The 12,886-nt window shown below is 43.8% G+C and overlaps 1 protein-coding gene across 1 annotated transcript; it reads right to left on the bottom strand.

Moving 5' to 3' along the window:
• Positions 1-9,362: 9,362 nt before the first annotated feature.
• Positions 9,363-12,631, bottom strand: LOC125513587 (pentatricopeptide repeat-containing protein At4g01990, mitochondrial-like). The gene is made up of 2 exons (XM_048678724.1): positions 12,252-12,631; positions 9,363-10,862 (listed from the first exon to the last, which is right to left on the bottom strand). The coding sequence occupies exons 1-2, from the start codon at positions 12,555-12,557 to the stop codon at positions 9,636-9,638; spliced, it is 1,533 nt and encodes a 510-aa protein (XP_048534681.1). The 5' UTR covers positions 12,558-12,631; the 3' UTR covers positions 9,363-9,635.
• Between the last annotated feature and the right edge of the window lie 255 nt (positions 12,632-12,886).

Raw genomic sequence — 12,886 nt, 5'->3', positions numbered from 1 at the left:
TTGGGCCATACGGGAAAGAAGGAAAAGGGCCTCAAGGGTGGCCGCACCCCTCCCCTTGGTCTGGTCCGAATTGGACTAGGGAAGGGGGGCGCCCCCTTCCTTCCTTCTCCTTTTCCCTTCCTCTTTTCCTATTCCATATGGGAGGTGGAATCCTACTAGGACTAGGGAGTCCTAGTAGGACTCCACACTTGGCGCGCCCCCTCCTAGGGCCGGCCTCCTCCTCCCTTGCTCCTTTATATACGGGTGCAGGGGGGCACCCCAAAGACACACAAGTTGAACTTCGTGATCGTTCTCTTAGCCGTGTGCGGTGCCCTCCTCCACCATAATCCTCGATAATATTGTAGCGGTGCTTAGGCGAAGCCCTACGACGGTAGAACATCAAGATCGTCACCAAGCCGTCGTGCTGACGGAACTCTTCCCCGACACTTTGCTGGATCGGAGTCCGGGGATCGTCATCGAGCTGAACGTGTGCTAGAACTCGGAGGTGCCGTAGTTTTGGTGCTTGATCGGTCGGGTCGTGAAGACGTAGACTACATCAACCGCGTTGTGCTAATGCTTTCGCTTCCGGTCTACGAGGGTACGTAGACAACACTCTCCCGTCTCGTTGCTATGCATCACCATGATCTTGCGTGTGCGTAGGAAATTTTTTGAAATTACTACGTTCCCCAACAGTGGCATCCGAGCCTAGGTTTTATGCGTTGATGTAATAGTCACGAGTAGAACACAAGTGAGTTGTGGGCGATATAAGTCATACTGCTTACCAGCATGTCACACTTTGGTTCGGCGGTATTGTTGGATGAAGCGACCCGGACCGACATTACGCGTACGCTTACGCGAGACTGGTATTACCGTCGTGCTATGCACACAGGTGACTAGCGGGTGTCAGTTTCTCCAACTTTAGTTGAACCAAGTGTGGCTACGCCCGGTCCTTGAGAAGGTTAAAACAACACTAACTTGACAAACTATCGTTGTGGTTTTGATGCGTAGGTAAGATTGGTTCTTGCTTAAGCCCGTAGCAGCCACGTAAAACTTGCAACAAACAAAGTAGAGGACATCTAACTTGTTTTTGCAGGGCATGTTGTGATGTGATATGGTCAAGACATGATGCTAAATTTTATTGTATGAGATGATCATGTTTTGTAACCGAGTTATCGGCAACTGGCAGGAGCCATATGGTTGTCGCTTTATTGTATGCAATGCAATCGCCCTGTAATGCTTTACTTTATCACTAAGCGGTAGCGATAGTCGTAGAAGCATAAGTTTGGTGAGACGACAACGATGCTACGATGGAGATCAAGGTGTCGCGCCGGTGACGATGGTGATCATGACGATGCTTCGGAGATGGAGATCAAAGGCACAAGATGATGATGGCCATATCATGTCACATATTTTGATTGCATGTGATGTTTATCTTTTATACATCTTATTTTGCTTAGTTCGACGGTAGCTTTATAAGATGATCTCTCACTAATTATCAAGGTACAAGTGTTCTCCCTGAGTATGCACCATTGCGAAAGTTCTTCATGCTGAGACACCACGTGATGATCGGGTGTGATAGACTCTACGTTCAAATACAACGGGTGCAAAACAGTTGCACACGCGGAATACTCAGGTTAAACTTGACGAGCCTAGCATATAACAGATATGGCCTCGGAACACGGAGACCGAAAGGTCGAGCGTGAATCATATAGTAGATATGATCAACATAGTGATGTTCACCATTGAAACTACTCCATCTCACGTGATGATCGGACATGGTTTAGTTGATATGGATCACGTGATCACTTAGAAGATTAGAGGAATGTCTGTCTAAGCGGGAGTTCTTAAGTAATATGATTAATTGAACTTTAATTTATCATGAACTTAGTCCTGGTAGTATTAGCATATCTATGTTGTAGATCAATTGCTCGCGATATTGCTCCCCGTTTAATTTTTTTTATATATTCCGAGAGAAAACTATGTTGAAAAATGTTAGTAGCAATGATGCGGATTGGATCCGTGATCTGAGGATTAACCTCACTGCTGCACAGAAGAATTATGTCCTTGATGCACCGCTAGGTGACAGACCTATTGCAGGAGCAGATGCAGACGTTATGGACGTTTGGCTAGCTCAATATGATGACTACTTGATAGTTTAGTGCACCATGCTTAAATGGCTTAGAATCGGGACTTCAAAGACGTTTTGAACGTCATGGACCATATGAGATGTTCCAGGAGTTGAAGTAAATATTTCAAGCAAATACCTGAGTTGAGAGATATGAAGTCTCCAACAAGTTCTATAGCTAAAAGATGGAGGAGAATCGCTCAAACAGTGAGCATGTGCTCAGATTGTCTGGGAACTAAAATCGCTTGAATCAAGTGGGAGTTAATCTTCCAGATAAGATAGTGATTGACAGAATTCTCTAGTCACCATCACCAAGTTAGTAGAACTTCGTGATGAACTATAATATGCAAGGGATAACGGATACAATTCCCAAGCGCTTCGTGATGCTAAAATCAACGAAGGTAGAAATCAAGAAAAACATCAAGTGTTGATGGTTGACGAGACCACTAGTTTCAAGAAAACGGCAAAGGGAAGAAGGGGAACTTCAAGAAGAACGGCAAGCAAGTTGCTGCACAAGTGAAGAAGCCCAAGTCTGGTCCTAAGCCTGAGACTAAGTGCTTCTACTGCAAAGGGACTCGTCACTGGAAGCGGAACTGCCCCAAGTATTTGGCGGATAAGAAGGATGGCAAAGTGAACAAAGGTATATTGGATATACATGTTATTGATGTATACTTTACTAGTGTTTGTAGCAACACCTCGGCATTTGATAATGGTTCGGTTGCTAAGAGTAGTAACTCGAAACGGGAGTTGCAGAATAAACAGAAACTAGTAAAAGTCGAGGTGACGATGTGTGTTGGAAGTAGTTCCAAGATTGATATGATCATCATCGCACTCTCCCTATACTTTCGGGATTAGTGTTGAAACTAAATAAGTGTTATTTGGTGTTTGCGTTGAGCATGAATATGATTTGATCATGTTTATTGCAATATGGTTATTCATTTAAGTTAGAGAATAATTGTTGTTCTGTTTACATGAATAAAACCTTCTATGGTCATACACCCAATGAAAATTGGTTCATTGGATCTCGATCGTAGTGATACACATATTCATAATATTGAAACCAAAAGATGCAAAGTTAATAATGATAGTGCAACTTATTTGTGGCACTGCCGTTTAGGTCATATTGGTGTAAAGCGCATGAAGAAACTCCATGCTGATGGATTTTTGGAATCACTTGATTATGAATCAGTTGATGCTTGCGAACCATGCCTCATGGGCAAGATTACTAAGACTTCGTTCTCCGGAACAATGGAGCGAGCAACTGACTTATTGGAAATAATACATACTGATGTATGCGGTCCGATGAGTGTTAAGGCTCACGGCAAGTACCGTTATTTTCTGACCTTCACAGATGATTTGAGCCGATATGGGTATATCTACTTAATGAAACACAAGTCTGAAACATTTGAAAAGTTCAAAGAATTTTAGAGTGAAGTGGAGAATCATCGTAACAAAAATAAAAGTTTCTACGATATGATCACAGAAGTAAAATATTTGAGTTACGAGTTTGGCCTTCAGTTAAATCAATGTGAAATAGTTTCACTACTCACGCCACCTGGAACACCACAATGTAATGGTGTCTTCGAATGTCGTAACCGTGCTTTATTAGATATGGTGCGATCTATGACGTCTCTTAGTGATTTACCGCTATCGTTTTGGGGTTATGCATTAGAGACAACTACATTCACATTAAATAGGGCATCATCTAAATCCGTTGGGACGACACCGTATGAACTATGGTTTGGCAAGAAACCGAAGCTGTCGTTTCTTAAAGTTTGGGACTGCAATGCTTATGTCAAAAATTTTCAACATGATAAGCTCGAACCCAAATCGGAGAAGTAAATCTTCATAGGATACCCAAAAGAAAATGTTGGGTACACCTTCTATCACAGATCCGAAGGCAAGTTATTCATTGCTGAGAATGGATCCTTTCTAGAGAAGGAGTTTCTCTCGAAAGAAGTGAGTGGGAGGAAAGTAGAACTTGATGAGGTAACTGTACCTGCTCCCTTATTGGAAAGTAGTTCATCACAGAAATCTGTTCCTGTGACTACTACACCGATTAGTGAGGGAGCTAATGATGATGATCATGTAACTTCAGATCAAGTTACTACCGAACCTCGTAGGTAAACCAGAGTGGTACGGTAATCCTATTCTGGAGGTCATGTTACTTGACCATGACGAGCTTACGAACTCTGAGGAAGCGATGATGAGCCCAGATTCCGCGAAATGTCTTGAGGCCATGAAATCTGAGATGAGATCCATGTATGAGAACAAAGTATGGACTTTGATTGACTCGCCCAATGATCGGCGAGCCATTGAGATTAAATGGATCTTCAGGAGGAAGCCGGACGCTGATAGTAGTGTTACTATCTACAAAGCTAGAATTGTCGCAAAAAGGTTTTCGACAAGTTCAAGGTGTTGACTACGATGAGAGTTTCTCACTCGTATCTATGCTTAAGTCTGTCCGAATCATGTTAGCAATTGCCGCATTTTATGAAATCTGGCAAATGGATAAACAAAACTGCATTCCTTAATGGATTTATTAAAGAAGAGTTGTATATGATGCAACCAGAAGATTTTGTCAATCCTAAAGGTACTAACAAAATATGCAAGCTCCAGCGATCCATCTATGGACTGGTGCAAGCATCTCGGAGTTGGAATATACGCTTTGATAAATTGATCAAAGCATATAGTTTTATACAGACTTGCGGTGAAGTCTGTATTTACAAGAAAATGAGTGGGAGCACTACATCATTTCTGATAAGTATATGTGAAAGACATATTGTTGATCGGAGATAATGTAGAATTATTCTACAAAGCATAAAGGAATGTTTGAAAGGAGTTATTCAAAGAAAGACCTCGGTGAAGCTTCTTACATATTGAGCATCAAGATCTATAAAGATAGATCAAGACGCTTGATAAGTTTTTCAATGAGTACATACCTTGACAAGATTTTGAAGTAGTTCAAAATGAAACAGTCAAAGAAGGAGTTCTTGCCGGTTTTACAAAGGTGTGAAGTTGAGTGAGACTCAAAACCCGACCACGGCAGAAGATAGAGAATGAAAGTCATTCCCTATGCCTCAGCCATAGGTTCTATAAAGTATGCCATGCTGTGTACCAGACCTATTGTATACCCTGCCCTGAGTTTGGCAAGGGAGTACAATAGTGATCTAGGAGTAGATCACTTGACATTGGTCAAAATTATCCTTAGTGGAATAAGGATATGTTTCTCGATTATGGAGGTGACAAAAGGTTCGTCGTAAAGGGTTACGTCGATGCAAGTTTTGACACTAATTCAGATGACTCAAAGTCTCAATCTGGATACATATTGAAAGTGGGAGTAATTAGCTAGAGTAGCTTAGTGCAGAGCATTGTTGACATAGAAATTTGCAAAATACTTACGGATCTGAATGTGGCAGACCCCTTGACTAAACTTCTCTCACAAGCAAAACATGATCACACCCTAGTACTCTTTGGGTGTTAATCACATAGCAGTGTGAACTAGATTACTGAATCTAGTAAACCCTTTGGGTGTTGGTCACATGGCGATGTGAACTATGGGTGTTAAGCACATGATGATGTGAACTATCGATGTTAATCACATGGTGATGTGATCTAGATTATTGACTCTAGTGCAAGTGGGAGACTGAAGGAAATATGCCCTAGAGGCAATAATAAAGTTATTATTTATTTCCTTATTTCATGATAAATGTTTATTATTCATGCTAGAATTGTATTAACCGGAAACATAATACATGTGTGAATACATAGACAAACAGAGTGTCACTAGTATGCCTCTACTTGACTAGCTCGTTGATCAAAGATGGTTAAGTTTCCTAACCATAGACATGAGTTGTCATTTGATTAACGGGATCACATCATTAGGAGAATGATGTGATTGACTTGACCCATTCCGTTAGCTTAGCACTTGATCGTTTAATTTGTTGCTATTGCTTTCTTCATGACTTATACATGTTCCTATGACTATGAGATTATGCAACTCCCGTTTACCGGAGGAACACTTTGTGTGCTACCAAACGTCACAACGTAACTGGGTGATTATAAAGGTGCTCTACAGGTGTCTCCGAAGGTACTTGTTGGGTTGGCATATTTCGAGATTAGGATTTGTCACTTCGATTGTCGGAGAGGTATCTCTGGGCCCTCTCGGTAATGCACATCACCTAAGCCTTGCAAGCATTGCAACTGATGAGTTAGTTGCGAGATGATGTATTACGGAACGAGTAAAGAGACTTACCGGTAACGAGATTGAACTAGGTATTGAAATACCGACGATCGAATCTCGGGCAAGTAACATACCGATGACAAAGGGAACAACGTATGTTGTTATGCCGTCTGACCGATAAAGATCTTCGTAGAATATGTGGGAGCCAATATGAGCATCCAGGTTCCGCTATTGGTTATTGACCGGAGCCGTGTCTCGGTCATGTCTACATTGTTCTCGAACCCGTAGGGTCCGCACGCTTAAGGTTTCGATGACAGTTATATTATGAGTTTATGAGTTTTGATGTATTGAAGGAGTTCGGAGTCCCGGATGAGATCAGGGACATGACGAGGAGTCTCGAAATGGTCGAGACGTAAAGACCGATATATTGGACGACTATATTCGGACATCGGAAAGGTTCCGAGTGATTCGAGTATTTTTCGGAGTGCCGGAGAGTTACGGGAATACGTATTGGGCCTTATTGGGCCATACGGGAAAGAAGGAAAAGGGCCTCAAGGGTGGCCGCACCCCTCCCCTTGGTCTGGTCCGAATTGGACTAGGGAAGGGGGGCGCCCCCTTCCTTCCTTCTCCTTTTCCCTTCCTCTTTTCCTATTCCATATGGGAGGTGGAATCCTACTAGGACTAGGGAGTCCTAGTAGGACTCCACACTTGGCGCGCCCCCTCCTAGGGCCGGCCTCCTCCTCCCTTGCTCCTTTATATACGGGTGCGTGGGGGGCACCCCAAAGACACACAAGTTGATCTTCATGATCGTTCTCTTAGCCGTGTGCGGTGCCCTCCTCCACTATAATCCTCGATAATATTGTAGCGGTGCTTAGGCGAAGCCCTGTGACGGTAGAACATCAAGATCGTCACCACGCCGTCGTGCTGATGGAACTCTTCCCTGACACTTTGCTGGATCGGAGTCCGGGAATTGTCATCGAGCTAAACGTGTGCTAGAACTTGGAGGTGCCGTAGTTTCGGTGCTTGATCGGTCGGGTCGTGAAGACGTACAACTACATCAACCGCGTTGTGCTAACGCTTCCGCTTCCGGTCTACGAGGGTACGTAGACAACACTCTTCCCTCTCGTTGCTATGCATCACCATGATCTTGCGTGTGCGTAGGAATTTTTTTGAAATTACTACGTTCCCCAACACGACGTGCCTACCTTTGGGTGGGTTGTGACAAGGTCACGGGAGGGAAATGTAAGGTCAACTCGGCGCAAGTCTACAGGCCCAAGCTACATGGCGGTCTTGGGATTCTAAACCTTAGCAAGTTTGCGGCTGCACTCCGTCTCCGTTGGCTGTGGTTCAACTGGCAAGACCCGCTCAAGCCTTGGTCGGGCTTGGGTACCCCTTGCGACAACAATGATCGAAACATATTCGCGTCGGCCTCCAAGGTTTTGGTAGGTGATGGTCTCGACGCAACTTTCTGGGAGTCAGCTTGGCTAGATGGCATAAGACCCAAAGACATTGCTCCCAAAATTTACAACATCTCCAATAAAAAGAATTGTTCAGTTCACAAGGCTTTGCTTAATGGCTACTGGATCTCCCAGGTGAAGGTTGCTTCGATCGTCTCCTCTAAACACATCGTCCAGTTTGCTGCGCTTTGGGAAAGACTCACCCACATCCAGCTAAACCCGGACATGCAAGACTCCATTACCTGGAAATTCACTGCTGATGGCCATTACTCCGCAGCCTCAGCATACAGGGCTCAGTTTATTGGATTGGTGGACACAGATATGAACCAAAATGTTTGGAAGAACTGGGCGTCCCCAAAGTGTAAATTTTCCGCGTGGCTTGTTATCAACAATAGGATTTGGACAGCTGACAGACTCCACCGTCGCGGATGGCCGAACTGCAACCTTTGTCCATTATGCCAACAAGTCCAGGAATCGGCGGCCCACCTTCTCTTTCAATGTCGATACACCATTCGGGTTTGGGGCATGATCAAATCTTGGCTTGCGCTCCATGATGTCCAGCCCAACGACTGGATTGATATGGTTTCAGTTAAGGATTGGTGGAGTCAGAATGCCACTAAGCAAACTCCATCGAGAGAGAAGGCTGCTTGTCTCCCTGATGATGCTTATCTCCTGGGAATTATGGAAGGAGCGAAACGCTAGAGTTTTCCGCAACACGGCCGTTCCGGTGGGAGTGTTGGTCGCCAAGATTAAAGAGGAATGCTCGCTTTGGAGCCTTGCCGGAGAAAAACATTTGTGTAACATTATGCCGCGAGAGTGATGTACTGTATTTGGCCTTTGGCCATATTTTGTTAACCTTCTCTCTTATTCAATGAAAATGGCAAATCTTTTGCCTAGTTTCAAAAAAAAAATGCCTGATGGAGTGCCCCTCAGACCTGTGCTGCAACAAGACGAGAATAAATTAGAATGCTTTCAGTTAGTTCCGTCAGACATAGTGAGCACACTTTCCACTACAAACTGAATCAGGAGAACATATACCAGATATGATGTGCCCTGTCCTTCAACACAACCCTCAGTTACTCCCTCCGTAGTGTCAAAAACGCTCTTATATTATGGGACAGAGGGAGTGTTATTTTTTTTCTCAAATACAAGTTGTAAGCATCAATTACAAACCTTATCTCTGTCTGAACTTGCAGAGTTGCACGGAAATTATTTACAGCTGTAGGCTCAGAACAGGGAGCACATCTCTTTGTCTCTATCATCACTTAACCGCTGTCACTAGGGATAAAAATTTACAATTCCAACTGCAGCTTATACAAGTTTGGTGCTGATACTTATTCCTGATCAACAACCACCACCGCGTGTTATATTACCTAGGCCTTTGAGTCTTGTCGGTAAGCTTTCAAATACAGAAAAACTGGCCAAAGTCTAGCTCTTACATTCGCCTGACATTGCATTCTACCCCAAATGGTTGATCAATAATGTGATCCAGTTTCCCTAAAAAAAACACTACCTGGTGCAAACAAATAATATATCAGAAATCACTCGCTGCTTCGTTGCGCCTCTTCACGAATGGTCGGCAACATTAAACATTGGAGAATACCTGGGTACTGCAATCAACCAGTCGACTACATGAGTAACATGAAAATAATTGTATTTTGGAAATAACTCCATCACATTAGCAGCTTAGATAGATGCTACACAGTAGTCGGGGGGCTAGCAGAGCATCAAATGTAAAATGCCAAATGACCGCAATTCATGTACAGAAATCCGGTGGCAGCCAGCTTTTCACGAGATAACGACATCTTCGACAAGTCATAATTCTGCTCTATAATGAAGAAAAATTCTACGGCGGCCTCGAGTTCTTATAAAGTTTCTTTCCTTCTCAGTTTCAATTGCCGGAGACACACTCCAGCAATTTCATCGTCTCAGGTCCAACGTGAATCCCATCATCTTCGATGCGCTGAGCAATGGATGGGTTGGTTCTACCTGCAGCTATATAGGTGCGCATCATGCCCTCATAAGCTTCCGCATCAAGGCATTCGAGCTTCCTCAGGCACTCGCAGAAAGACTCCACACCGTCAACATCCTTTGACTCTTCATAGTGCTTCAGAAATCTGCTTGTAAGCTTTTTGGATGGCACCCATTTGTGTGCCGTCACCATCTTCTTTGCATCTCTCAAGATCTCCAGTGCCCCAGTAACATTAGATTTTTCCAAATAGAATTCGGCAAATATGTAAATCGTCCTGTAATCACAACGACCCTTAGCCATGGTCCTCTGACGGATAGCCTCAGCTTCGTCTATCATACCCTTATCAAGGTAAGCTTTGATCATCACATTTGTTATCCTCATGTCATATTGTTCATGACTCGATTCCCACTCCTGAAAGATTTGCTGTAATGACTCAAAGTCATCAATAGTACTCAGAGCTTGAAGCATCACAAGATAGCTTCTGTTCAGACATTTCTTGAATGTGGACTTCAAAGACTCCCAGATCCTCTTAACCTCAGTTGCATTTCCACAACGGGCATAGATGGAGAGGAGGAAATACCATGAGGATAACTCATCTTTGTTCATAACTTCCTCGGCTTTCTTTAGGGCAACTTCTGCCTTTTCACACAGCTCTAGTTTAATGTAACTGTTTGCCATTAGAGTATATAGGGACCAGTGAACTGGAGCCACCTTCTGCAATTCTTCCAGGACTTTCTCCGCAGCCTCCAGGTCATTCATTGTAACATAGCTTTCTACCAATGAGAAGTATGTAAAACTGTTAGCAGTTATACCGCTTTCTCGCATTTCTTCAAATGTGGAGGGGATTTTCTCTGGCTGGCCCGCCTTTTTGTACAAAGCCATCAGGCTGTTGTACACCAGTGTATTTGGAACAATGTTCTTGGCTTTCATCTTCTCATAGAATTTCAGACCTTTAAATGCCATCCCGTGTTCACCATAGCAGTTAAGCAAACATGAATAAGCTTTCCTTGACTTCAATATATCTGGAAGGCTCCAGAAATATTCTTCAGCTGCCTGTATCCCATGAACTTTTGAAACAAGGTCAATCCGCAGCGCTTGATGCCCAGGCGTCAACTTTGCTCCACGAGCTTCCATCCAGTCCATCAACTGGGTACAAAACAACACAGCCAAATATTATACAGTGAACACAAAAAAGATACTTTGCTCAGAAAGAGGTTGCACTTGCACCAGAACAGCATATGAACTCTCGGTACCATAATATTATAGGTAAACATAAAAAAGGTCCTTAGAAGAGATGCATTAATGGCATCACAGTTCGAACCTTCTGCTGTTAGAACTTGAACCTTCATTTTCTATTGTGAAGTCTTGCTTTCCTTCCCTCTAGAGCATATTCTCTCCAGGTTTTTGCCTATTTATGTGTGAGAATCGAGATACCCGGCTCAGCAGTAGTGTGTGTTATGGACAAGCTACCAATGACAGATTAATTCCAGGAAATTGGAAATTAACTCTGTTTAAGACCAGTTTTAACGATCAATAGTTTTCATGGTAGACCTCATTTTTCAAATCTCAGACTATATGTTTGATCAGTGGTTATTTACTTATTTGTACAGCACAATGAAAGAGATGTTTGTTCGAAACAATCACCCATCAAAATGTTTCAGGTAATTCTCTGCTGGAAACAATAAAGCTGAGCACACCATTCATTGTTCTAACAGAACTACCTCAACTGTTAGACCTTAGAAGCTAGACAGGCATCAACGCGCATGACCTCATATCTCAACCAATGCAGTTTAATGTGTTAGCAATGGAACTTAAAGTCACTGACTCACTGCGGTCATTTAAGTCAAACTTTTTTTAATGTTTATTTATTAAGAAAAATCAGTAAAATTTACCTCAACACACTGAGTCTGAGGCTAAAAACATCTTATACACAATCATCGTCTTCAAGCAATTCCCTATGACGCTATCACACACTGAAAGTCAAAAGTATTGGATCTATAAATATTTAGAAAGAAAAGGAAGCTGCAGCATATCTTCAAAGTTCCCAGGCAGCACAAGCAGGGCCATGGTATATTACCTGCTTTTGCAATTACTGATAGTTTAAGGTACACAACTCCCTTCCTACCTATAATGTGGACCTCTGAAGCTGCAGCAATGTGCAGTATGGCACCCGGCCCCAGTTTCACTTAGCATCAGAAATCAAAATTACCATTGTGGTGACTGCCAACACAATCAGTTGACCCTATCCTATTCTTCAGTCTTAAAAGGAACATTCAGTTTGCACCGTGCATTTCCAATAGTGCGACCTTAAATCAAAATTATCCACAAAGAGAATGCAGAATAGAGCAACCCTAGCAAATCCATTCCATTTCCTCGCTTATCCCGAACCAAACTTCAAGCCCGCTACTTTCAGCACAAATACTTCTGTCAAATGTACCAAGATTGAACAACAAAATGAAGGCGCAAACACACCCTGATCCAAATCAGGCCACCATTTGGCGCGGGGTGTGTGTGTGTGTGTGTGTGTGGGGGCACCTCGAGCGCGCACGCGTGACGCTTGAACTTGCGGAGCTTCCGGATGTAGGCGACGATCTGGTACTCCGAGAGCGGGCGCCTCTCGCGGAGATATTTGGTCATCTCCGCCGCCGCCATTCCCGGCTGCCTGCCATGGGACAGCTTCGAGATCCTCCTGTACAGGGGGACCCACGACGGCTCAAGGCCGTCCCGTCCAGGGACGGCCGACTGGACCTGCGCCTGCACCTGCGCAAGCTCGTGCGCGAATCTAGCCGGGGCAAAGGAGATGCGCCGCCGCGCCGCCGCGGGGATCGCCGTGCGCAACATGGGCGGCGGACTGGCTGTCCTGTTCGGCCGCGTTCCGTGGGGTTTGTGGTTGTGGAGGTTTTTTTGGGCTTGGACGCTGAAAAACGATTCAATGTGCATTTCTAGCTGATCCCTCGAAATTGGTTAAAAGATTTATTTTGAGGGGTTAAAACTGAATCTAGTCGATTTTCTAGGGAAAAAAATACTCATCGTGGTGGATGCCGCTTATATTTACTCCTCCGAGGCCACTTATCATGATAATTTTGATCTTTTCCTTGCGTTGATCCTCTACACTGTTTGCCCGTCGACGTCACACTACATTGTGTTCCTTGCCTCCGGCAACCACCCCG

The sequence above is a fragment of the Triticum urartu genome, chromosome 6, assembly GCF_003073215.2.
Source record: "Triticum urartu cultivar G1812 chromosome 6, Tu2.1, whole genome shotgun sequence".
Lineage (NCBI taxonomy): Eukaryota > Viridiplantae > Streptophyta > Magnoliopsida > Poales > Poaceae > Triticum > Triticum urartu.
This window is presented reverse-complemented; position numbering and strand designations above follow the sequence as displayed.

Excerpts from the sequence above, each read along its gene's own strand:
- LOC125513587 (XM_048678724.1), bottom strand. The coding sequence starts at position 12,557 with ATGTTGCGCACGGCGATCCCCGCGGCGGCGCGGCGGCGCATCTCCTTT. Across the intron at positions 10,863-12,251 it reads GTCACGCGTGCGCGCTCGAG|TTGATGGACTGGATGGAAGC; the intron begins GTGCCCCCACAC and ends TTTTGTACCCAG.